The sequence below is a fragment of the Eucyclogobius newberryi genome, unplaced genomic scaffold (genome assembly GCF_026437365.1).
Source record: "Eucyclogobius newberryi isolate DKJ021-1_F unplaced genomic scaffold, fEucNew1.0.hap1 SCAF_16, whole genome shotgun sequence".
Taxonomy (NCBI): domain Eukaryota; kingdom Metazoa; phylum Chordata; class Actinopteri; order Gobiiformes; family Gobiidae; genus Eucyclogobius; species Eucyclogobius newberryi.
In genome coordinates this window covers 12,366,784-12,394,282 of record NW_027315790.1, presented here as the reverse complement: position 1 = coordinate 12,394,282, position 27,499 = coordinate 12,366,784, and the positions used below count along the sequence as shown (strand labels likewise).

The window sequence follows — 27,499 nt, the reverse complement described above, 5'->3', positions numbered from 1 at the left end:
ACAAGATAAATTATATTTTTTCTCTTCCATAGAGGTCTTAGGGATGGATCAGATAATTTGGAGGGCCTGATATGGCCCGCAGGCCTTACATTGTATAGGCTTGCCCTACACTATAATTTAACATGCATGTTACATGGTATAGGCCTAAATGAAAGTCTCAAAAGAACATGAGGGATGTCATTTATTGATATGATACTAATACAATCAAGTACTGCAGATTTTGTAAATGCAGACAAATGTCTAATCAAAGAGTGCATTTTAAACCCAAACTCTATTGCTTGGAGTGCAATAGCCAATAACACATATGCTGATACATGGCAGCTGACAGTACACCAAGCAAAACTTCAGAAATGATCCTTCACAAACAATGCTTTAGTGCTAAGTACAAGCTGTAATGCTTTTTATGTATCATTGCTATATGAAAAATGAATGTGTTCCAAACCTTGGTGGTCACATGACATCCCTGTTAAATGATCATTTTCATAAATACATCTTCAGTTTCATGTGCAAATGGGAATAACTGTTTGTTTTTATTTCAATCAAACAAACAAACAAACAAACAAACACATATCCCTTAAACCCAAAGTAAGCTTTTCTGATTTATGTAGGCTACTTTTATACTTTAAGTTATGGTTAAACAAATAATAAAACTAGCACTTGTCAAAATTGTCCACTGTGGGTAAATTCTACAAACAAGTGACATTGTCTGAATGATGAAAACATAAAAAAGGAGTATATCAGCCATCTTATGTTCAAAATGTAAGTCGTCAAAATGGCAACATACAGCATTTAACGTAATTATGTTTCAACAGTCTGTGCTGATTAAGACAAATGGTTATATAGATTTAGTAGAAATGTGAAAACTGATTTGATTTTACACAGCTTTTTCTTATTTACAGAATGCATAGTATGCGACAGTATTGTGGTACTCCAGATTAGACTGAATACATTCATTCTGACCGCAAGGATCCTTTTGTAAATGTGTTTTTTTAATACTGTGTATACAGTGTTACAGTTTGTTTCAATGGTATAATCATTGTGAAAATCTCAACTATAGACATTTTCTTGTTGTCGCTAGGAGACATGTGTTTTAGTCACAAGAAAATACATGTACACCATAGGTTGTTTGTTTGTTTTTAGTTTTTAGGTTTTTTTGGAGGAGGGAAATTCATTCAAGATAACATTTAATTTGAAATAACCAATCTGATCCAGTACAACACTTCACAAATAAGAAGTAGCTTCCTGCAGACCTAAATCCTTTACCTATTAAAAGTAAACACAGATAATTCCTCGGACTAACTATAGTTCATGTTTAAACAGATGTCCCACTATAGGTTAAACAATAATCCTGTTCCGAACATCTTAAATATTCCGCAATACACATAAAGTTACATAAATGGCAAAATGTTCTTATTATATATTAGGTATTAATTTGCGTTACTAAGCATTCTTTGGGGATTTCATACCTAAACTTAAACTACAGTAAAGTTTAAATTATAATTTTTTTCATAATGAACTAAATATTTTTTTCTGTACTGTACAGAAATAATATGAGCCAGATAAAAAAAATAATCAGCTTCTTGAAGAGCACAATAGGACTGACTGTAGCCTTTAAGTCCTGATGGTGTTGTTCTTGTGGTGTCAGAGCATGTGGGCAAGATGCGCAGTCACATGGGAATGTCTGTTACTAGCACCTTACAAAGTTATAAAAAAGTCTCAAAACAAACAAACATCAATGACAACATCATCTCATATTACATCAACACAATATAATTATTTAAAAATATCACAAGAAATTAAAAACACAATACAACACACTTAAGAACACTATTGCCGAAACTCAGAATGGAACTCTGTTTTTCTGCTTATTTGCACTTAACTCCAGCCCTCTACACTATTTTCAGGACACAGCACACCAGATTCTTACCTCCTGCTTTGTCAGTAGATGGGCTATTAACCAAACACTGGTGAAACTCACATAAATATGGGCTCAAATTGCTTTCAATTGATTTTAAATGTCATTGCTGCAGTTTGCAAATATAAAGAATTGTGTAATAACAATGGTGTTGCTATAATGGATATTGCTACGGTTGTAATATGTAAGTTGTTCTGAGGTGACATACATAAAATACTGAAAAAATCAGATTGGGTTATGTGGGACAAAGCAGAAACCCAGAGAAGGACGAGTGTATGTATTCTGTAGAGTAGAGGCCATTAGCCTGATCAGAGGGCATCTGGACCCACACTTGATCACCCTCCTTCAGCTCCAGTACTGCACTACCAGATGCCTGGTCCATGTAGCCTTTCTTGTATTCGTCATAGGTGTAGGTAGCTGGTACATTGTTTTTATATAAAGCCACCCACAAACTCGTTCCCTTTACATGCACGTGGTAAGCAAAGTAGTAGATGCCCGAGAGAGGTGCAGTGAACATGCCAGTAGACGTGCCGTAGGCATTTTGCCCATTGTAAAGAGTTCTGTCAAACTTGATTGGCATTCCAGAAGGAGGGAATGGAGTGGTCAGAATGGCTGTGAAGGCTGGTGCCACAGAGGCTGACAGTGGCACCTGGCTGTATGCAGGTCCTTTCCTGTCTCCCGGTACTTCACCTCCTTCTAACTGTGAACCCGTGGGACCCGCAACAACCGTTTGTCCATTTCCTGCAGGACCAGGAGGCCCTGGTGGTCCCGGAAGCCCTGGGGTACCATTCAGGCCCGCGGGACCTGGTTTTCCCGGAGGACCCTGTGGACCAATAGGTCCCTTTTCACCAACTTTACCAATTCCTTCAGGTCCTGGAAGTCCAGGTTCCCCCTTGGGTCCAGGTATACCCTGTGGCCCCATGGGACCCATGGGGCCTTGAAGACCAGGTATTCCTGACTGGCCTCTAGGCCCTGGTGTGCCTGTAAATCCGGCTTCCCCTTTAGGTCCTGGCATACCAGCTGGACCTGGATTTCCCATTAAACCAATATGTCCTGGTTCACCTTTAGGTCCTGGTTTTCCTATTGGGCCACTGAAACCAGGATGACCTTTCTCCCCAGGAATGCCAGGCTTTCCTGGGAGCCCGCTGTTTCCTTGTTCACCTCGAAGGCCAGGTAGTCCAGGGGGACCCTGAGGACCAAGTTCGCCCTTTTGACCTGGTAAGCCGTGTTTTCCAGGAAGTCCCATTGGACCTTGTAGCCCTGGTGGTCCTGGTTGTCCATCAAGGCCAGGTTCTCCAGATGGTCCAATCATTCCTGGCTCACCTTTGTCACCTTGGAGACCAGGCAATCCATTATGACCCTTGTCTCCTTTCTGCCCACTTAGACCTGGTTTTCCAAAGCCAGGAGTCCCCGGGAATCCAGGAAGTCCTCTAAGACCTGGCTCACCTTTTGGCCCAACAGGACCTGGCAGCCCTGGTAAACCATCTATTCCAGGTTTTCCCAACCCCCCTGGCCCGGGTAGACCCTGAGGACCTGGAGCCCCACCCTCTCCTGGTTCTCCTGGCTCTCCATGCAGTCCTTGATCACCTTTAGTACCCGGTGATCCAGGTAAACCCTTTGGCCCAGGTTTTCCAATACCTGTGAGCCCAGGGGGTCCAATGTTGCCTTTAAGTCCTGGGGGACCTCTTATTCCTGAGGGTCCTGGTTTTCCAATTCCATCTTCACCTTTAAGTCCACGGTCACCTGGTAGGCCAGAAGTGCCTTTGAGTCCTGGTTCTCCTCTTGCTCCAGGGAGGCCTCTGGTACCTGGAAGTCCAGGTTTACCATTCAGTGAAAGGCCGGCAGGACCAGGTAGACCAGGTTGTCCTGGTTGACCTCGAGGACCTGGTTCACCACGGGGACCAACTTCACCCCTTTCCCCTGCAAACCCCTTTGGTCCAAGTTTTCCAGGAAGTCCAGGTAGTCCAGGCTTTCCAATCCCTGGAAACCCAGGAGGGCCTGGAGGACCTGGAGGTCCATTGACTCCAGGTTTCCCAAGCCCAGGCTTTCCTGTCAATCCTGGAGGTCCAGGTGGACCTCTTGGTCCAGGTTTTCCTTGAGGGCCTGGCTCCCCCTTGACTTCTATCATGGGTGGCATATCTGGGGGGAAAAACAGTACCATCATTATTAGTGTTATGTCAGTGTTTTAAATTTATAGAGAGATAATGTTCCCCCCAGTCCAAAAACAGGCTACGCATAATTGGCAAAAACAAAAACAAATTTTACCATTTTACTTCTTTATTATGATACATATGGAACTCACTGTGCTGATCAAAAAACATAAATTAAAGAGTAAATTCAGAGATGTCAATTAAACTCTGAATTGAATAAGCATTTAGACATTTGATGAATGCTTCACTTGTAGGGTAAGTTTCATTGGATTTGCTCTGAGGTTTGATAATTGATTATTGATAATTAGCAAGGCTAACATGGGCTTGAGTGTTGATCCAGTGATCAAATGTGTATGAATTTGAATCTTCAAAAAGGCATTCCTGAAAAAAGAAAAAATACAGTTGCCTTTAAAAATGTTTATTTAAATGTGTTTGGACTGAAAGCATTCACAGTATTAACCACAGAGCTGGTTAACCCATTGTGCATTTCAGCTCTTGATATAAGATAAGATAACCTTTATTTGTCCCACAATGGGGAAATTCCAATGTTGCAACACAGATTAGGTACAGAAACAAATTAGGTACATAAGTATATATTTCAATTTTAAAAAAAAGTCTGTGGAAAAATGAACAAGAAATGTACTTCTGGAACCTTGGGGCTATAAAGTGGGCTGAAATGTTGAGCTTCATATATTCAGTTCAATATGAAGTTATTTGTGTTGGTACAGTCATATCATAGGAAGAGAAAAACAGTTAGTTATAGTGTTTTATTGTATCCATTGTAAGAAGATGACTGCTGGATCAAAGGGTGAACAATGGGAGGTAGTACTAAAGAAGACTATCATAAAATAAATTGTAAATAGCATACAATTTCAATCTTTATGAAATAATAGATAAATTAGTACCGGTAGTTGATTTTGTTTTATGTTGTCAGGTATTCTATCTCTCAAGGAGGAAGTTCTGGGTCAACACCAAGCAACAACATTCTACTGGTAGAATACAATATGCACCAATTTAACATCACACAGACAGAAAGTTAGGGAAGTTAGAGAGAGAGGAAAAGTAACACAAAACACAAGACACAAAACTGCCTAGTAGCTAGAGGGCAAAAAAGTGATCTCATAATCCATTATGAAGCATCATCTGTATTGTGCATGTAACATTTAAGGTTAAGGTAAACTTAATTGTCCCTGTGTAGAGGTAGAGGTCTTTTTTTTTTACAATATAACATAAAAGACATACTTTGAAGATGTATTTATTTATTTATGTATTATTAGTGAGATGAGTGCTAGACACATGCTGCATGTGTCATTTTTAAGTTGATTACATTTCTACATGTATGAATTACATGTATGGCTGATACATGTTGATAGATACATGTTTAGTTCAATTACTTCAAAGCGTTTTAAACACTACAGTAATTAAATACAATAATGAACATATCTACATAAATGTTCATTAAACAGAACCCTTCCTTGAATGCTTGACATTCATTATACATCTAAACTTTCAAAAACATTATTGGTCAAAGATTATAGGCGAGGTCATATATTGCACTAACGTGAAATAACCAGCAGAGGGGAGTAAATGCATTGCTTTCAGTTATTGTGCCTTTAGACACATTACAGTTACATTTGATTGAAAACCTCTAAAATAAAGAATATGCTTTGGTTTTCACCATGAGCCAAACATAAAGTAATCATATTAAAATTCTTAAACATACTCACCAACATAATGTCCCTTTCCCTCTCGAAATGGAGGTCCTATAGGTCCTTTCACCATGGGCTGCATGGGCTGCATGTACTTCATGTGGGGTATAGGTGGATAGCCCCCTGCATGAGCACAGCCCCACAGCATCAGAAGCACACAGAGATGCATAAACAGCATTTTCACCAGCCTGGCAGCCTTTCAAAAGTCTTGCACAACTGGAAACAGACAAGAGAAGAAACGTCTGCTTAAATTACATAAAGCAGATTACCTAAAGGACATTTGAATAATACATTTAATACCTATAAATAAAAAGTAAGCTAAGCTGTAATGTTAGCAGGTCATTCAATTCATTAGTAATCAAATCAAAATACATGTTTCAAAGTAGGGCTGCAAATAACACTATAAACGCGTACCCCTTTTTTCTCTTTCACATAAATACAACTGTAGATCACATTCCACAAAAACACAATATTGTACATTAGATGATTGACTGTTTAGAGCCTGTGAACTATATATATATTTGTTTTGTTTTTTTCTGCATGTGCATTACTTACGGCCACACCAGTTTGGTGTCATTTTGATTTCTAGTCTGTCTGAAACATAAAACATCTTCTTCCAGCACATGGCATGCTTTGGACTCTGTGTATGGTCCAGATTACAATTAATTGATTACTAAACTAGCTGATGATTATTTTAACAATCGATTAGTTGTGATTAATTGATTAATTGTTTCAATGCCAATTAAATATTTCAAAGCATCACGGGGGTGTAGCGGCAAACACATTCACAGTTACATATGATAAATACACTTTACAGACTTTTAGAGGGCCACTTTCCTGCTATTGGCAATTACTGGTCAACTGACAGTGACGCCAAAATACAAGTTCATTTCAAATACATAAAATGATTAAAACGATATAAAAAGAAGTACAATCACAATAAATAGTACACATTGAGAACAAACATACTTTTGATAATGTGTTATGTGTAATGTCTGTCTAAATTGTATGAAATATTATCACAGTATTTCTTCAAGGACAGTGATGAAAATGAGTCCAGAGGAAGCTGGGAGTGGCTGTTAGTGAGGCTAGTCTGCTACAGGGGTGCACTGCTTTGAAAACTGTGTAATCTAAGTCATCTCTGGATGCCCACTTGGTTCAGGGTCACACTGTGTGCAGAAGCTGAGGAAACACACTTCCAAACAGCAGCTGTGGTTTAATGGAGATCAGACCAGGCCAGGCATTTCACAGACTTCCACAATCTGTTTATCAAATATTTTCCCTGAAAAGCTCTGCAGACATTGTTTAAAAATCTCATGCAATCCTCTCCGGCTGGCGTCCATGAGCCACTGTGAGAGCTAAACTACAAACTCACGCACACAGAACACCCATGTGCCAAATCTCTACTGGACATGCGATCCCTATACAAGTACATACTGTACACACAGTGGCCCAGGCTACAAATAGGATCAATTGGACACTAAAACATTAGCACTAATAACACCCTTACAACCTAGTTTAAGCCCGGTGAAACTAGCGCATGATTTGAGTGGAATTAGGTAGGTTCATAATATGGGTTTTCTAATATACCGTGTACCGTGCATCAGCCTCCCTGATGAAGGCCCAAATGTTGCCTACCACCTGTAAATAAATGTCACCCTTTTCAATTAGCCAGTTTTCCCTGTTTTACACATAGTAAACAACATTTACCAGTAACCCAATTAGATATGATTTTAGTCTGTGTTTACATGCACACACAAATCTGACACAAGATTACATTAAAAATAATTATTTTCAATCTTTAACAGTTTCTCGTAAATGTTTGTCTTTGCCACATTAGTTTGCCTTGTTTTCTTTCACAAACTCTTGAAAATCACTCTTGTTAGGCTCTCGCTGATTCGTTTGCAGTTCGCACCAGTGGCAAACAGGCCAATCACATGGTAGTTAGAGCTCGCAGGCGGGACTGGAACCAATCACAGAGCAGCATTGTGGCTTGGGCGGAAGTCAAAACAACCCGAACCTAAACAAACATGGCGGCGCCAACGGCCGGTCTTTGGACATTTCTGGATGAGAAAGAGGACTGTGCTTTTCTGAACCCCTTAACCCCCTTTAGATTTTTCTGCTTCTTTTCCGCTGTTGTATCGCTTTGACCAATCAGTGTGAAGTATTTTTTTAACATCCCGACGGCTTTTGGTGAGAGCCTTCCCAGATTGATTCATGTGAAGAACTCAATTCAGAGTGAGACACAGATCAGTTTGGCGTGAGACAGACTATGTAGACTATAACATCCAAGTATTGTATATCTGTCAAATGTATTGTAATTAGGCATATTGTTCTTCTTTTTGATTATATAGGTTGTTTATCATTGTTCATCGTTTTATGTTGCACTGAATCACCGAAGCAAGTTCCCATGTTTGTGAATTCTGTTCGTTAGCAATGGCAATAAAACTTTTATGATTCTGATATTAAGCCAGTGATAATAGAGACAAATGTCACGCTGAAACTGTCTGCCAGTGTGGTCCAATAGATTTGGTTTTCCATCTAGCGGATCACTAAGCACGGACAAAATGTATGACTCGTCATCAAAATTGGCAAAAGGCTCAAAATAAATAAAAAAAAAGTGAAATTACTCAAAAAAATCTGGTTGGTCAATAATGAACAGAGGACTAACTGAACATGTAGCAATGATATTTGGGACAGGTAGAAAAGACCCGAGCCACTCTGTGGTGTACTGTACACAAAATAAAAAGTTCTTAATTATGATATGGACAGGCCCACACGTTTCCACACGTCTTCTTGAGGCCTCAAAGTCTAGTACTTTGTCATAATAAAAGGCAGGCCCACCGTGTACATGTATATTATAGGTTATGTAGTAATCCCTGCAGATGTCACTGACTCAAACTCCTGCAGCACCAATTGGTCAGAAGTCCAATTCAAATAAAGTACTGTAAGGTAAGATTTTAAACATCAAGTAAAAATATTCATTGAATATGAATTGAATGAGTAGGAAATCATATAATGCTTTAATATTGAATTTGCACAGAACAGCAAGCGATTCTCTCCATTATACTTCAGCCTCGAAAAGCATCAGCCTGGAGGTAATTCTGCTGCAGCCGTTATCTTAAAATTATGTTAAAAATGTATGTATATTTTGGAGATTTCGAGACACTGAACATTTTTACACTGAATTGTTTTGCACTGAATTAAAAAAAAATAGCAACTGTAATTCTATTTCTAAAAGTTAATATCTAAACATTGTATTTTCAAACACTGAAATTTAAACACTCTATTTTAACAAACTCAATATTAAAAAAGTTGTATTTTTATACATTGAATTATAAGACATTGTATTTGCATACACTAAAACACAGTACAAACTGAATATTACCGCATTGTAATATTTCCCAAAGAGTTTTAACACATTGTATTTTTGTACACAGATTTTTTTGTTTTGTTGTTTGTTTTTTACATCATATTCAATCAATATTTTTACTTGATTGGATGTTTAAAAAAAACAGTTCACATAATTCAAATGCAAAAAGTTAAATTACATACATTCAGTGTAAAATAAAAGCTTTGGTAATAAAGACACAAAATAACCTTCATACACACACACATTAAATTACACCAATAGAGAGATCATCTATGCCATGGTGTTTGTTCAGAAATACTTTTGGGATAAAGGAGAACGGTTGGTTTTGTATTTGTAATGACTCAGAAGTATCTACCTCAAGGAAGAAGATCAATAAATGATTTGTGTCCTTTGCAGGAGGATAACTTAAAGTCAAAGTTCAGGTACACTTTAATGCCCCAGTAGGGAAATGTGTCTCCTGCATTTGACCCATCCTTCATTGCTGCTGGGGGGACCTGTTTTAGATTTCCTGAGTTGTGTTGATGAGGAGAAGAGCTCACGTGGGCACGCAGCTCTCAAAGTGAGGAATGTTCTAGAGTGCAAAAATAACCCTGGGTAATCGCACACCATCAAATATTCCATTGTTTTCCGCCAGAGTCTGAAACGCAATCTGAAAGTATCGCTAAAAGTTACATGGAGAAACTTGATGGTCTTAAAGTCAGCACTATAAACTATGTCATCATGGCATAACTGGGTAAATTGTGAGTAAACTGTATGTGCAAAGTGGAATTCCCACAGAAGAGAGTTCATTGTAACATGAACATAATATTGTAGTATTATATAAATAAATACAAGCATTTTACACACTAACCCTAACCCTTTCTATACTGTGTTATTAAATATTATATTGAGTATTGGTGTTAGTTGGGTGAAAATAAGATGATTCAACCAAAATCCTTCTCATCGGAAAGGATAATCTTTACTCAAAAAAGATAAACGTCAAACCCTCTTGTGATGACCCAGTTTGGGTGCAGTGCATCAAATCCTTGTAAATCAAATTGTGACAGGTCTGCAGCCAATCATGTGGCAGGGTGTGTTGTTGAGAGGAATACATTGTCTTAAAAGGAGCTGGCATGGAAAGCATGAATCTGTTTTTTTGGGGGGGTTTGTTCTATATTCACACACCGCATTAGTGAAAGACATATTTGGTTTTAATAAGAATAGTCAATCAAATGAAATTGCTATCAATCATTATAGCAACTGGTTTGCAGGAGCTAATGGGAATCTTAATAAACTAAGTTTTTTTCTCCATGTCACCCAGCTGTCTTAGATTTTTTTATTGATCGCTCATGTCAACTGTTTTGATGCTGTAATACGACCACAGAGAAGGCTATTCCTATTCCTTTTTAGTTCTTTTGGGGTTGTTGCAGTTAGTGTTGGAAGAACAACATCAAATGTTTGTTTTGGAGCTTTCCTTGGAATGGAAACTGACAATTCCAAATAGAACTGTGATGGGCATGCACAGCTATTACTAAAGTCAGAAAGCTGAGGAGTAGATGAGGAATAAAAGGCAGCACAGTAAACATACTATGCTCAAGCGTTTGATCTCACTGTTGACTCACTTCAGATCCATAACCCGCAAATCATCGCACAAGCTCCAGCCCAGCCAGCACCACTCCAGTGTGCACAACAAGACGCACCATGGCTGGCAGCAAAACAGAAAAGGAAGCTGATACTTTTCAGGCCTGAACAAAAAGAAGGGGAAGCAGAAGGAGAAAAGAGATTATAATTTAATAAGGGGCAGGAAATCTTGGTCAAATCCCCCTGAAGCAGATGAAATGCCTCTATGCTCCAGGCTACTGGACTAGAGACTGACTGGGCTCCATCTGAATGGGCTTCAACAAGGCAGATGACCAAAAAGCATATAATGGTCAAGAATGAAAGTCTTGCAAGTCACTATTTACAGCTACTTTTTGTATGGAATCAAACATTAGAACATACAAAGGTCTACTTGATAGATGGTCACCTTTACTACATGTGAAAACATGTGAGTGCTTTAAGTCGTAGACGTAAAGCATTTTTTAAGTAAAGCAATTGCCACCAATATAGCCAAAATCTACACACAGATTAGCATGAACTGCCAGACATTTAAACGTTTCATCTGACATCAAACAATATCAATAAAACCAACAACAACAACAAAATTCCCTAAAAGGATCTATAGTTTTATTATAGATCCTAATGTGTGTATAATATGAGCCCACAGTATATCAGTGTTTAGAGGGAAACGCTTGAACACAGTTGTTAGCTTTATGCACTTCGGGCGAATGTTAGTTTCTGATAATACTTAAAACCAACAAGTAGCCTATTTGGGCCATAGTTTGAGATGTTGGATGGCTAGAGAGCAGCACCAGTGTTAATCAGTCAAACTGTGGTTGGGTGAGGCTCCAGTCCTAAAACACAAAACACTTGCGCACACATAAATGAACCAGACCACCAGCACAGAACTGTCTGAAGCCTTCCCCACCCCTTTTGGATCAATGCACCTCTTTATGGGCTTGTGGCTCAGAGTGTGCTGTGTGTAAGAGGACCCAAGTAGTTCAAGGCACGCACTCACACCTTCAAGGATCCAGCTCTGAGCTAAGTGTGTGGCACTGAGGAAAAAAGACGACCCACGCAGAACATTACGACACACTATTAGAAGGAGTCAAATACACGTTTGTTTGGAATATTAAATTGTCTTCATTTATGATATAATATAATTTTCAAAGTTCAAGACTGGTGAATAATGATGCAGGAAAATGCTTTGCAGGAACTTTGCAAATACACAGTCAGCAACGGGACATGGGCTTTAGACGGTACATGGTCAGTGAGAAGACTGATCCACAAGAGAGCAGCAGAAGTCAAATGTGTGTACACATGAATCCGCCTGTGATTTTTTGAAATATGCAGTTTAAAAAGATCCAAAATGTAAACAAATTCCAAACGAATGTGAACACCCATTCACATACACGCACACACACATGCACGCGTGCACACACATGCACGCACCCCCTTTAAGGAAGATATTTGAAATGACAAGAGCTTTATGCCCTTGTGTACGCCAGTTTAAAAGTAGTAGTTATTATCTAAGCTTTACCTCATTTAAACTAAGCCTAATTGACTATGCTTGTGTTTCCATTTTGCTTCCAGACATATTTTCAAATGTCAGACAGAAGAGGGATTGCCAAGAGTATCACAATTTGTTTCAATTATCACACTATGTTGGGAGATGAAAACAAAACAAATGGTAGAGCACATTTATTTAATGAGATGAATGTGCGTTTGCTGGGCCAACTCGCCGTCAGCAATAGTTAGTCTGTTTTTAAGATACAAGACAAACTGAAGATCGGCCACACATAAATTCAGGTTTAACAAGGTGGGCCATTCACTACTTATGTCACAAATAACTCAAAATTAAATAGATGGGCAATAGGGAAATTATAGTCAACTACTTCCCATAATAACACACAAATAAGGTTTGGGCCATTCTTTTGTCTTCATGGGGCTAGTTAAAGAAAATAGTGTTAATTACACATGTGTTACTGTTGTAAACACAAATTATCATGGAAACTGTGCAGTTAATGGGCTGTGAATAAGTCTGATGTTTTCCAAAGAAAGTACAATTTGTGTTGTATATTTGTGAATGAAAATGTGTTTGGACCACAGCAAATGTTTGACGTTATCCATACAAAAGTGTGTTCAACATAGTTTGAGCTGCTGAATCAACTTCAACTGGTAAAAGGTGTAATCAAAATCAAGCAACTTTTTTTTCTGGGACTTTGCCCTCACCAAAAAAGATTGTTGATGCATCTCATATATAAATAATGCTCATTTAAACAAGCTAATAATTTGGACCTTTACTGACCACTTGTGGCTTGATATGACTGTTACAACCTGATTAACTGTTATCTTGCCAACAACTAAACGGAGCAGACCAACGCAAGGAAATTGATTGAAGTTTCTCCTTACAAAACAACATTATTTATTCATCAAGTTTGCTCAGCACCAGATCAAGTATTTATCAATTGAGATCTCAGGACATTTTTAAACTACAGTCAAAAAGCATCAACACAGAATTCGGGGGGGGGGGGGATTTTTGTTTGTTTTGTTTTGTTTGTTTGTTTGTTTGTTTGTTTGTTTGTTTATCTCGTTTTATGTTGTTAACAGGGCGTCCTTGGAAATGAGGCCTTCCTCTCAAGGGCCCTCCCTGTATAAATAAAGCTTAGTAATAATCAAAACAGCAGCAGAGCATAGATGCCGCACAGTTTTTCTTGGAGACGTTGACAATGGCATCTGCTCAAGGTGATATCAGATTATACTTTTAAGTCCATTGTGCTAAACATGCTAAAACATGTAAGTAAAAACCTTGGTTTAGTTTAAGTGTTCTACAAAAAACACAAGTGCAGAAATAACACTTTTGCTGCTTTTATATGTCTTTGTTTTTTATCTATAGTCAATATTCTAATATTATAACTCATATTTATAATGATCTATTTTGATATTGCACTTAGTTTGTAGATGGGCCCTTGCTTGGATAATCACAGGACCAAAGCAGGGCTGAAGCAGCGTCTTTGTCTAAGCTTGGCAGCTGCAGGGATGGGAGGATTGGTGGGAGGACTGTGAGAGTCAGACTGGAATAAAACTTACACCACAGACATGAAAATGAGACACATCCTTGGACAGCGCAGGGCCAAAGGGGAGGATGGAGACGGGCTGAGCATAACCATTGAAAAATCCAAAGGGAAACATGGGCTGCTCCTTATAGACCACTTTAGAGTTACTAAATAAACACAGACTGCTTGAATGCTGAGGTGATGGCCCGATTGTCTTGGTTTGTCTTGTGCACAATTGACAAAATGGAGAAAAATGATGAAAAGGTGTTACCGTTTTAAATGTTATTACTCCAAGAATGACATGGTTAATTCATCTATAACATGAGGTGACAGGCTCAACTACAAAGCATGGAAGTGTCAAAGATTGTCCCCAAGTAACTTCTGACTCCTTAAAACCATAAAACTCTGGGTGGTAAGGGAGGCAGTGACCTTTTTCTAAATTGCTTCAGGTCCATAAACCAAACCTCTGCAGCTTTAACAGCCCATTGAAGCTACATGCAGCCAGGTGATGTCACAATATTCAGCTTTCTTCCAGGCTTTTAAACATGCAACTATGAGGAAATGTGTTAGCAGATATTACCGAGGCACAAACAAAAATATTAGAACCAGAATATTTGTATTGGTAGGTTTTGTACTCATAACTCTTGAATTATTTTGAAGGACTAGGCTTGTCAAAACACCACGTATCATCTTACTACTTGACTAAACATGTAATGCATGATAAATGTCTGTCAGTGAGGAGCCAGTAGCATCAACTCTTGTTAAATGAATGTAAACTTTGAGTCTCCATGTACGTACTTTCCATGTAATAATAGCACACCAACCATAGTGTGTTATGTATAAAAAAACAATATTCACTGACTTAATCATGGATGCTTGTCAGCCTTAGTTTAGTTGCGTACCTTAGGGGAATGTTAATTTTGGATCCTAAGAATCCAGGAGAACGCATTCTTGTATAAAATTGCGTTGTATTTTAAGGAATGTGGCTCACACTAGAACATTCTTGGTTGTGTACCATGTGAATTATTTTTAAAAGCCCAAATAATGTTTCACAAAAATACATTTAAACACTCCAATAACAATCCGTTTAAACCGTGATCTCCATGAAAGTGCAGTTTGCAAGAGCACTGCTGGTATAGACTCCCTTTAATATAATTGAGTATGCAGCAAACAGAACCATCTCTGAGAAACAGCACAAGGGGAAGAGGGACTCCAGCCTGAAGCCTCTGCTAGACCAATTATCTTGTTTCTCAAACCTGCTGCTTAATGGAAATCCTAAGCTGTAGCCAAACTACACGCCTGTCTTTAGGTATGAACCTGCTGGCCCATCCACGCCCCCTTCTTTCCTTCTCTCATTCCTCCAAATATTTTCATAGCAAATCTGAATTCACTAGCTCACTATTAGTTCCACAGGTGCAGAGAGACTAACTCCATTGAAGAGGCCTGGGACATTCCTCCACTGCACTTGCCATGGGTTACCTTCATGTCACTCTCCTGCAGCATTTTATACAATAGGCCATTATAATGTATTTTCAAGACAAATATAGAGACTGAGCCTTTCCAAACTGTTTATCCTTTTCATTTTCATACTTGGGCTGAGTAAGTAAAAAGGAGAAACTAGAAAACATGTGTGTTTATTATTGTTGCTACAGTAGCTGGAAATATGCAACTAGTCTCCTCGAGTGTGAGCTGGTGTTGTTTTAAGCCCTTCGGAGGTCTGTGTATCACTCCTATTCAAACTGGCACGGGATACAAACTACAACCAGATGGGAGAATTATGCCATTGTTTTTTACTTAAAAAATAACATGGTACAGAAAAGTATAGGAAGCAGGGTACAGAATGAATTAGCTTTACAGATGAATGAATGTAGGAATCAGGAATAAATCTAAATGCCCTTTCAACAGAAGTAAAATGCATGACATGAGATGTGATTGGCTTACAGACTTTGGAACGGTCCACTGGCAGCTTACCACTGACCCCAAAGTGACCTTGTATTCGTGCATATGTAAATTGCCCACAAACCTCTGCTTCACTCATCCTCTGCGGAGAAAGCCTTAACTCCAAGCCTGTCTGACATGTCTCTTTAGCACGGCACTGTGGAGTTTGGAAGCCAGTGTGTTTGCATAGGTTTGGAGACACCGGAGCACTCATTTGTGTATGTTTTTTCAGCACAATTCCAAAATGTGAAAGAATTGCAAATCAAAAGCTTAAGACATGTTCTGTCCTTTGGTGTTTGAGGCAAGTAATAGAAACAATGTCCAATTTCACACGTAATTATGCAAGGACACCTATAATACCAAAAACTGCAGGCTTCATATAACTCGACTTTCACTTTCATGGGAAAGTAAGAAAAATACCAATATATCATGACTCAGTAAATCTAATTGTAGATGTAGTGATGGAACAATATGGTTAACTTAATTTGACAGATATGTGATGGGTTTACTTTGGACTAGGGACTGGTAAAACACTTATGCATGTTGGACATCTGTGAGACTCACAGCTTTTAAGCAATTTTAGTACCAATAATGAACACTTTCTCATAGATGTGGACAATATATTGAATTATCAATATTAAAATGTCAATACAATACAATCTCAGAATGCAAAAAGAGCCAATTAAGAATAAAAAATGTCTGTAGTAATTAGTTTATCTCTACACCTCTGTTGATAATCTTTCAGTCCTTTCTCATGCCTCAGCCAATACATTTAAAGACTCAAATATTTTCTCAATAGTGCCCTGTTCTCTTATTGAACACAATGAGTGCACTTTACTGTCATTCCACCGGAAGGAGGAGAAGAAAATGAACAGAACGGCCCTAAGATTTATTACAGATATGTTTACTAAGTCTATAAATTCCCATTAGTCTAGAAACAGTGGTTATTAGTGCGCTCGACATGTGCCCTTGCTGAGCACAGGAAGCTCATGCCAGGATTTTGTGGTATGAGTGACTGTGTTTAGACTGTGTTTCACAGCCCCTTAGCTGAGAAAAGAGCAAATAGAAATGATGCCAAAAAAAACACTCCACGGAATGTAATGCAGTTGTTGAGTTTGGATGAAGATTTGAAGTGGTGATGCAGGTAGAAGGCTTATAAATAAATAAACCTTGATATTGATACACTGGACCGTCACATTGTCTGTAAATGTGTGGTGGTCTCTGCTGGTGGGTAGATGTCCAGAACACAATAGGATCAGTTGTAGCTCACACACCAAGGTAAATAAATACTCCAAACTTGGAGTGAAACGGCTGCAAAGGGCTGAAATATTCCCAGCTACACACTGCCAACTTGGGGTCAGAAAGTGGGCACCTCTCATAACTTTACCTGTGGGAAATATCAGAGATGCAATGGAGAATGATCAAAGCGATGTTAATATATAAAAGCCAGCAAAAATATGCACCTATCGCTTTTTATGAGAATAAATGTGGCCATACCAACGTATCAATGCCCAATCTCGTCTGATCTTAGATGCTTAGCAGCACTGGGCCTGATCAGTACCTGGATGGGGAACACTAGGTGGGGCAGCATTGGCTCTAGTGGAAACCATAGTTCTGTCTACATCACCAACCTTGCCTATGAATGTGGTGTGAGCAAGAGCCTGGTGCTGGTTGAACGGACCGAGGTCCAGATTGGCAGCCTTACATCCATCAGTTTTTCCCAGGGCAGATGTGACTACAGTAGTAGCTTACCACCACCCAGTATGAAATGAATAAATCATGCACAAAATTGGAAAGTGACTGACCATCTGGAAAAGCGCTATATAAGAATAATGCATTTTAATTATTATTAAAGCACTTTTCCAGATGTTTAGAAAGGTAAATGAGAGAAAAATCAAAATCCAGACAGTGTTTTTACCCCTTTCTTAATACCTCTTACGTACCCATAACAAAACTCTCTCTCCCCTGTCTACCCTTGGACAGCATATTATAGGGATTGTGTTTTTTATTGGAATTACTTTAAATAGCTCTTAAAATGCAGTTTGAATGACGGCCACCTATGTCTGTGCTTTGTCTGTACAATAGGCGAGATGTGTGTATGTGTTTACAGTAGAATGAGTGCACTGGCTCCGGACATGTTTCCATAGGACATGCCAAATTTCTCTTACCCACAAAGACCCGCCCCCCCTCCTCTGTTAAAACCCCTCTTTCTTGATGTTCACCACATCTCCAACAATGGTCACGCTCATTTCTGCATTTTTCTCCTCACTTTTCCAATTTTCTGCCTTCCTTTCTTAACGTTTCAGGTATAAAGAGTGTCTAGCGTAGACTCAAAATGGAAGGTTTATGGTTCCAAAGGCACTTTGGCAACTTTTTGAGAAGAACGTTTTCTAATGGATGACTAGTTGTAGCACATTTTGCTTTGACCACAGTTTACTCAGCAGTTATCAACAATGACATGTTCATATGTTATAAATCTGCACATGCTTCCACTTACAATAGACACTTTGTGCTAGTGTTTAACTGGTTCACTTTTCATTTGTTGCACAAAAATGCAGTGAAAGTCGTCACAGACACATACCAGATGCCCGCTGTGGCGTGCCAATACGGATATAGGGAAAGTAGCAGAAGAAAATACCATGCCCTGCAGAGTTTTTAATAACTGTGCTTACCAACCTAATGAGTCAATTAAGAGGAATTAAGACACTTTAAGAGCACACTGATTATTGAACTGAAAGAACATCCATACAATACATCCTGTTACATATAAAAAGCAACAGTTGTCATACTGCTGGACAAAAGTCCTATAGTTTCCAGATGTTCTTACCAAAATGCCTACATTTTTTAATCCAGAATTTGTCTATGTTGTTACCACAATCTGAAACCCTTCCCTCAACAAACCCCAAAGAGTTTTGATGGAGGGGAGTAGGTGTATGTTAGATCCACAGCAAACATTTCCACTTTGGTATTGATGGATGGTTTTGTTGTGTTTGGGATATTCTATTCATTATTTATTCACTCTATAACAAAACGATCTCCAGTCCAAGATTATGTCAAGCCCTATTCACCTTATTCCGCTGCGGACACTTTTGCCTCTTTTTGCCACAGATCAGCACTTCCATTATAATGGCACTTCTGGTCAAGCAGGAACAAGGGAAAAGTCTCGCTGCAAAAATATGCTATAAAGTAGTTTGAGTTGTGTAAAATGCACCGATTCCCTGGGCGGCCTGAAAACGGCTTTTTACTCTGTGTAAAACTTATTTTGTCTTGAGGTCGGCAACCCTGTGTTACATAATACAACCGGAAGAAGGATAACGTTGTATGGCGGCGCCCAGACGGGCTTCTGGTGAATACTGTATCCTCATTATGAAACTGGGCTTATGCTTTGGCATGGCCTGGGCCAAAGAAAAAATCATTCATAGAGAGGGATATATATGGTGTTAAATGTAATAAAAGATGCCTTAAAAAACTACTTTTGAAATGTTAAATACAACTATATGGATTGTCATTCACAAATTCTTCAAAAGGAAAAAACAACCAGAACCTGGTCAACATCAAAGTATATTTACTATAAAAGAAGAACTCAAAGAGCAGTCATTTACATTTGACTTAAGTTATGGATAGTCCAATAGGATTCTTTTTTTTCAGGACGAAATTGTCAGTATTGGATGATACGATACCTGGGGAAACACTCCGATACCTCTGATATTAACACCAAGTATGTTGACCGAATAACTTTCAATAAATGCTTAACCGAGTGAACACAGTTTGCCCAGTTAACTGCCACGTTTCATTTGCCTTTTATCTATTTTATCTATATTTGTAATACACAAGTACAAATGCCCAGACCCCCAACACATGTTTATAAAGCTTTTTATGGAACATTTAATAACTTTAAATGCATTAAATAACATAATAAAATTATTAACAATTCAAACCCTATAATCCTATATGTTCCCCTACAGCGCACGTGAGCACATGGTCGACCATGTGCACGCACCCCCACTGCCAAACCAGTAAACCTGGCGGAAACACTGACTTGGATCAAATGTTAGTGAAGAAAACAGACTGGATAATTCAACGTTTTGCCTCAGATGGAAAACGATCGATCTTTTACCTGTTCAAGCCAAGGTTCAAGCTAATGTTAACGACTTTACAAGGTGAGTCTTTATTTAAAAGTGGTTTATTCATAATCACTACAACAATGTGTCATTAGATGTTATAGATTCTTTCATTCTCTCATGTTGTGCCCAGTTCAAAAACCTTTCACGCTTGTTATAATACCTGAAAGCGCTAACTGACCTTTTTACATGAAAAGGCAAACTGAAATGTATTTGATCTTTTCTTGGGAAGGAAAACTGATTAAATCTCAAACCATTCATTCACATAATTTTGTTTTGATTTTTCACATGAGGTTAGAATTAGCATGTCCGGGATTCAGAATTCTTCCACTGTAATGGTTTGGCGGACATTGTACAAATGCTCATCCTCATTTTCCTTCTTGTTTCCGCATCTCAGACAGAGAAATTTAAGAAGAATCATGTGTCCCCGTCACATGTCACAGTAAAAGGGTCATAGTCAGGCTGTACTTTCAATTAATTTTGCAATATATTGTGACGGACAAAGTTTTACACGCTACATCCTGCTGTGCTGAGGGCATTAAGACCAAAGCTGTGGCCAGTGTGGGCGTGAATGTCTTTTGTAGCATAATAAAAGCATAATCAGACATTTTTATAAGACCTATTCTTATTGAAATGCTTGGGATATGTATTGTATGTATTGTATTGTTGTATTGTTGTATGTATATGTATCGTGTCAGTAATAATACCTAAACAATGTCAATTTGACTCACAATACATACTATAATTTAGGGCTGTAGAACTATTTTAGAATCAAATGTAATTGCAATTTTTCCTGACAAGCTTGAGATTAGATTTGCAATATGTTTAAAAAGTTGAATTCTGTTCAGAGTGCTAATTAATCAGCTAATCAACATTAACATTTGAGTGAAGAGTGAAATATGAACTCCACACTAATACAAGTACCTATGAAGATGCTCGTGATGGGCTGAACTATAAGTATGAAGACGCGAGGATATTTTGTTCTTGGTATAAATAATAACAGCCTTTAAGATTTGATGCTGTATTTGCTCCAACTCAAATAGCATTTTTGATTCAGTTTTGCAACCCTAACACATTTGTCATCCTCCATATTTAAGTTCTCGCAACTCAGTCCATAAGAGATCAGGAATACTAAGAACTGTTAAGTTAGTTGCCAGCTTTAAACTGCCTGGATTGGGCAGGATTGTATGATCATATGAGTGAAATCCTTTGGCAAAAAACAATCTCTGGATGTTTCCATTGACACTCACCAGAAAATCTTTGCTCAGATCAAAGACTCGGCATGGTCCAACGAGCCTCCTCAATCCTTGCTGCTGGTTAAAACATAAAACTGCCATTTTTCTACACCTCAACTACAAATATCATTGTTATCCTTTATTTCAATTGTGTGTTATTTACGTTAACATACGTTTTCATCACAATCAAAAAAGAGCAGAGAGAAGGAAACAATCTTGTAAATATCTGCCCCTTTTGAAATGTCATACAACAAAAAACAAGATGATTCTGGACACATTTTGTTTAAACAACTGCTTTAACATTACATACACTGTTTTGCATTTACAACATGCCACACTTCAATGGTCTAGTCTTTTTTTGTATTATCTAATTCATAAGATTTGATTATTGTGGTTGCTTTAAACTGTTTCTTAAAGACATAGACATTAGTTTATGTTTTTAATTCATAATCCAGAGAGTTCCAGAGTTTTACTGGATATTCCCGTTTGTTTCTGTGTGATTCGGGCAAAGGGCAGAGAGAATCGCAGCTTCCGCCTGCTGTCTTGATGATCGGCTCTAGAAGAGAACAAAGTTTGTATAGATAATATCACTATAACTCACATAAATATCACATAACTCAGGCAGCCGATGATACATTGGTGTTGCATTTGCAGAGAAAATGGAGACCCCACGATTGGATCCAAGAAGATAAATAATAAATATCTTATAATTCAAATAATTCGATAATTTATTAGATTTGTGAGGAGTTGATTATCATACAACTTGTAGAGCAAGCTGGGGCCCACTGTTAGGAAATCCTCTGGTTCAAATTAGTCATGAGGCAACACAACATGGTTTTCTTGCTGGCAGTGCAAAGAGGAAAATGCAGGGAACTGGAGACAGAATCGATATCCGTCTGCCAAACACATGAAACGCAGAGGTAATTGGTTCAGAACTCTCTATATAATTAAGTAGCATATCAGTCGGCCAATAACAGCAACCTTGATGTAGTGAAACTTCTGTTAACTTGGCTGATCCTACAAAAGGGGACACATACTTTATCCTAATGATGATAAATCTTGAAATATAAAAAATAAATACTGGATTTGTTTTCCTCTGCAGTAGAAAGTGTAAAATGAAGACAGACTAATTGAATGTGACGGTAAATGATGGGCCACAAGTGACTTCAGATAGATTTTTCCTAAATTACGCAATATAATCAAGTTGTAAATCAAATTTGTTGTCAAAGAAAAATAATTAATCCAATGCTGAATTGAGGCACATGAGAACCAATGTTTGTATTGCTTAGGGCACATTTTATGTCCACAGCAAGTCTAAAACTTTTAATGTCTGAATTTTCTTCTGCTTTTACCAAGAATAATGAGGACAAGAGAGTTTGACTGGTTGTGTTGTACACCACCTAATGCCTTTGGTCATTGCAATATGAGGCACATGTTGCTCAATGGGCTTAGAGTTTAAACTATAAAGGATTAGGAGTCCAAAGCCAAGGCCAAATAAACGTAAGGTCTGAGAAGGAGAATGCTGCACAGGAAAATAGCGGATTAATCCAGGCTGTCTGCAGCAGAATCTACACACGAGCTCTTCCGAAGATTTATGGTCATAATACAACAACGGTCATTCCATAATGGAGGCAGTTCTCATAATCTGTTTTTCAAGTAGTGGTGTTCAAAATAATTACTCAAATGGAAGTAAAATAACTTAGTTTTACTCCTACGTGGGGATTCATTTATTGCTAACAATAAATCTGGGCTATAATAGGAAATAGAAAAAAAAATCAATATATTTTAGATAAGCCAAATAATAAATCATATGGTTATAGTAAATATTTTCCCCTAAATTGTATTGTTTTTTTTGTTTTTTATGAAATGTAAACTTAGCCCCTTCTGTTTAAGGCCTATTTTTCACAAAACGTGTGACTAAAATGAGCCCAAACTGTAGCTGCTTCTTTGCAGCACAAACAAATGGCTAAATTATTTGTGAAGCTGAGACATTCTGAAGCCTGAGTTACTCTAATTATTCATGGTCACAATCTATGCACAGAGGAAAATCCAATTTTACTTCCCAGATTGTCTTTGTTAAATATATGGACTAAAGCTGGTATCTGGATGTTCTGATTGACATCATCAGACATTGGGCAGAATGAAAGTATAAAAGTCCTATTCATTTTGGGGTAATTTTAGGGTAATTTTGTTTATTTATGGGTCTAGAGTACAAACTGACCCTGGTTCATCACAGAATGGTTGATTTGACTGGAAATAAGTGGGTTACAGCCTTATTTTCAACATGTCCAGCCGCTTGTTAGTTCCCTGTTATCAAACGGTGTATAAAAAGTTACATAGTTTAAAAACAGTTACATAGTTTACTACTCTACTCTCAATCACTGACAATATCTTTCTACTGGAATCTATTGGAACGCTTCCATACTATACATCACATGCTGCTGTGAAGACTACCAAAGCTCACATAGTACAATATATATGTCATTAACAAGAATTCCTTTACCGCAGTTTCTGTCTCTGTGAAATTAAATATATTATATGAGAGTCTCTAAAGGGACTGTAACACCAAAATACTCCTGTCTCGGGGCTCTATTTTTACGAACACCTACATACATATCAGTCAAGCTCCGACAGAACAATAACAAAGTCTGGACTGATTCAAAGGGTCTCAGTAGAATTGTTTTTAACCTCTTTCCCAATATTAACCAATCTCCGGGCTCCATCCATCCCATGTGTGACATAAAATACTCTCATAAAGCAGAAAGCTTATGAGTGTGTGTTTGTGATAAGATGGAGCAACGATCATGCACATTTTCTGCTGAGGTGATGACCTCCGCTGAGAACTGAGCAAACATTGTACGACTGGAAATCTCAGACAAGGGCTCTGCCAGGAGTTGAGCTGTGGAGGGGGGAAATGTCTGCATATGACGCCAACAAAAAGTCAAAGCTAAAAATGGCATGTGAGACTACCTGAACAAATGTGATCGTGTTATATGGGAGCACTTGCCCACATATTCTGGCCGTGGGGAAAGACTGAACCACTGCTGACAGACTCAATGGGCACTAGGGAGAAATAACAAGAGGTCTGCAGAGAGACAGCAGGAGGAACCACCCCCTTTGGCAAGACACGGGACAGGTAAAGAAGCAACAGAAGTAGAGACAGAGGCAAACAAATGATGGTAGGATTTTAAAAAGTAATATTTAATCCCTTTTTTCCCAAGATACATATGATGTAAATTATTGTTATAATTATTTGCTGCTCCGTCTACTCCTGAGTGCCATCACTTAGTAAAAAGAAATACTTCTGACATCCTCCTCAAGGGCTCTCCCATAAATCAGCTGTGTAATGTTCTGGGAGGGCTACTGGTCGTGAGCAAACAAGAGTGAAGAACATGACGTAACCAGGGAGACGGAGAAGCCAGCCAATTCAACACTGGTCTGGACCTTTGTCGATTTTATACAATGGACAGCAACCTAGCAAACCAAGCCCAAAATTGAATTGGAAACAAGGGTAAGAGTGTCAGTATGATCCCTAAATGGTTCGACTCTGTAGTTTAAGATAAATATGTGAGTCACATATATTGCAGTGTCTCTTGTCATCACAAATTCAACATAGTTTTTTTGACACATGATAAAAATGCCACATGCTGCCAGATTTGTTCTAGTTTCCAAAAGAAACTGCCCAAATGATCTGTATTAAATCAGTCTGACCTTTCAATTCTTATCTCTGCCTTTTAAGCTGTGAAAAAATATGGAAAAGTTGTAACCATGATTTGAGTGTCTGTTTGGTTAATGAATGATTCATTTCAAGTGTGCAGCGCTAACAATGTTTGGATTTACTCCACCTCAAACCAACCATTTAATAATGTCTATATATCTATATATATTAATGTGTCAATATATCTGAGAAAATGCAGTAGACAGTTTGGCCATATATGCTAAGGTTCTCATGCAAACCTGTTATTACAAATTGTAGTTAAAATGTGTCTGACATACTGTACTTATTATGTGCAAGAGCTGGGGAAACACTTAAAACAAAGGAAAGAGAAGTGAAGGAATTTGTGGCGGTTACTGTTCCTGGAGAATGAGTGGCATTCTCCTTCATTTCCTGCTCAAATGGCAGTACATAGAGGAGTGGAGGCACACATGTATTTGCCTAGTTCTCCCACACACGCAGACACACACCTGCAGCATCAGAATACCTCAGAATTTGACAATAAACACACAAGAACAGTGTGTGTACATGCGCTGAGCATTCACATACAAAACACAGGGATTGTCTTTCTGCCGCCTTGTGTCCATTATGAACACAAATGAGCACGACAACCGGTTTCTGAAAGAGCAAGAGGGAAGCTGCAAGCTCCTAGATCCCTTTTTCTGTATGTTAACTGTGTTGTTCTCACCTCAAGCTCAATATGTTCAGGCCTGTAAAGTGGCACCAGTGGGGAACAGCTGTAGTGAAGTATGCACATGCAGAGGTATGTCTGTGTGCATTAGAGGGCATTTGGCATGACCACTGTTTGTATATGCTTGTCCATCATGGAAGATAAGAACTGAGGCTGATACATGCATGGTTGATAAACACCTAACATCTTTTAAATGAAAGGGAACATTTACTCAATGTCAGATCAGATGTATGCATACATGGTTCAGCAGCAAAAATAAACTATATAAAAATGAGCAGTTCTTTTACGATCTTCAAGCTCAAAAAAGTATCATTCTGCTAACACAATCATCACAAAGTCAGCATCTGGGTCCTTGAAATACTTTATACTTTGCTGTCTAAACCACAGAGCCAAAGTTTAAATGACATGTTTCCAAAATGTTCTGCATGAGCGAATCCTCATAGATTGCTAGTCTCAGAGCAGAAAGGACACAGGGACAGGGAGTGTGAGCTCTCCAGATGAAGCATAAAATGCAGCTGCAGAGTTCACACTGGAGCACCTACTCCCACTCTGGCGTACGATTGTGTAACTGTCTTTGATATTGCAGACCTATAGGAGGAAGCATGTGTGCAGACACACACCGGTCTGTCAGCTTCTCTCACCATAAGCCAGCAAAACACAGAGTGCTGCCAAGTCTTTTTGGACTAAGAGCTCTACTCCAGTCTTTTCCAGACTTTCTTCCCTCCTTCCCTCTACACCCCCTTCACATGTGATTAGAAAGAAACTCTCCGGCAAGCCTTTTATATGCTGAATGTATTTTTACTCTGATATTGTGAATGTTCTTCATTACTACTTCTCTGATTCTTTATCATATTAGAAATCCACAGGACTGTGGCTTTGCTGCCCTGTGCTACTCGGGGATGTTCTTTTAGTGGAATGCACAGGAGCCTGCCAGAAGTCCCTCCACTGGATGGAGAGTGGAAATCGAAAGACACAACAGAAAAATTGGAAATATTTATTGTTGTTATTATGAATATTATTATTATTATTATTATATAATAATAATAATAATAATAATAATAATAATAATAACTATTATACTATCATAAGAGTCTCAAAACAAAAGAAAAAAATATTTTTTTGTCATAACCTGTTTTGAATTCCCTTTGCACCACCCCGACACTCCACAGACCAGTCCCACTTCATACAACTTTTTCATTAAGCACTTCAAAAAGTCTATGGGTCTGTTCTGCAGTAAAATATCAAAGCATAAGAAAAGCCCAATAATGCCATGTCTCTCCCATAAGAATACTTCTCTTAAAGGAAATAAGTATTTCAAGCATGGTAAACCCCAATGTGCCAGTTAATAATATTCTGTGAGCAATGAGGTCCTATGACTAAGATATTATACACATTTGATTTTGCCGTATTTCCAGTTGTTAATGCATGCTGCCAGATGAGACTTACCTTTTCCTCTGAGTGATGGGAGCAGGGGCAAAGCTTTAGGTCTGTCCCTCCTTCAGCCACACCGGTCTCCCAAGGGGTGTGATGCCATTAAAAACTCAAGAGGCATGCAACCAAAATGCAAACACTCTCTATGGTCCCTTACAGTGCTGCTCTCAGTAACAAAAAGCTAAGGAAAAAAGATAGTAAATTTCTAAATGTTATGTTTCTATCTCCAACAAAAAATGAAGTCCATCCATGTGCTTTCTGGCAAGTGTAAAAGAGTCAATAAAAGAAATTGGAGCTGAACAGCACCTTCCCGATGTGTGCCTTTTCACTCGAACAGTGGAAAAGTGAGGAGAGTGAGGCAGCAGGACAAAGAGGGATAAGGAGCAGAACATTGAGAGAGGCAGAGCTGCTGTGAGCTCAGGGTCCGAGCAGGTCGGGCTTCACTCACACCACTTATAACCAGGGGCTGAGCACGCTGCTCCAATCTCCTTGACTTACTTCGCGATCTCTCCCACTGGCTTATTTTGGGAAAATACAGACAGGATTGTTCACTGGGTTCACCCCCTTCTTCCAAAAACCAAGTGTCT

General features: G+C 38.5%; 1 protein-coding gene across 1 annotated transcript; it reads right to left on the bottom strand.

Moving 5' to 3' along the window:
- Window positions 1–164: 164 nt before the first annotated feature.
- Window positions 165–27,499, bottom strand: col8a2 (collagen, type VIII, alpha 2). The gene is made up of 3 exons (XM_072447604.1): window positions 26,928–27,499; window positions 5,793–5,990; window positions 165–4,054 (listed from the first exon to the last, which is right to left on the bottom strand). The coding sequence occupies exons 2-3, from the start codon at window positions 5,950–5,952 to the stop codon at window positions 2,151–2,153; spliced, it is 2,064 nt and encodes a 687-aa protein (XP_072303705.1). The 5' UTR covers window positions 5,953–5,990; window positions 26,928–27,499; the 3' UTR covers window positions 165–2,150.

What these genes read in the sequence shown, in the direction of transcription:
- col8a2 (XM_072447604.1), bottom strand. Translation starts at nt 5,952, where the DNA reads ATGCTGTTTATGCATCTCTGTGTGCTTCTGATGCTGTGGGGCTGTGCT. An exon ending in GGGAAAGGGACATTATGTTG is followed by an intron (nt 4,055 to 5,792) that starts GTGAGTATGTTT and finishes TTTTCCCCCCAG; the next exon opens with ATATGCCACCCATGATAGAA.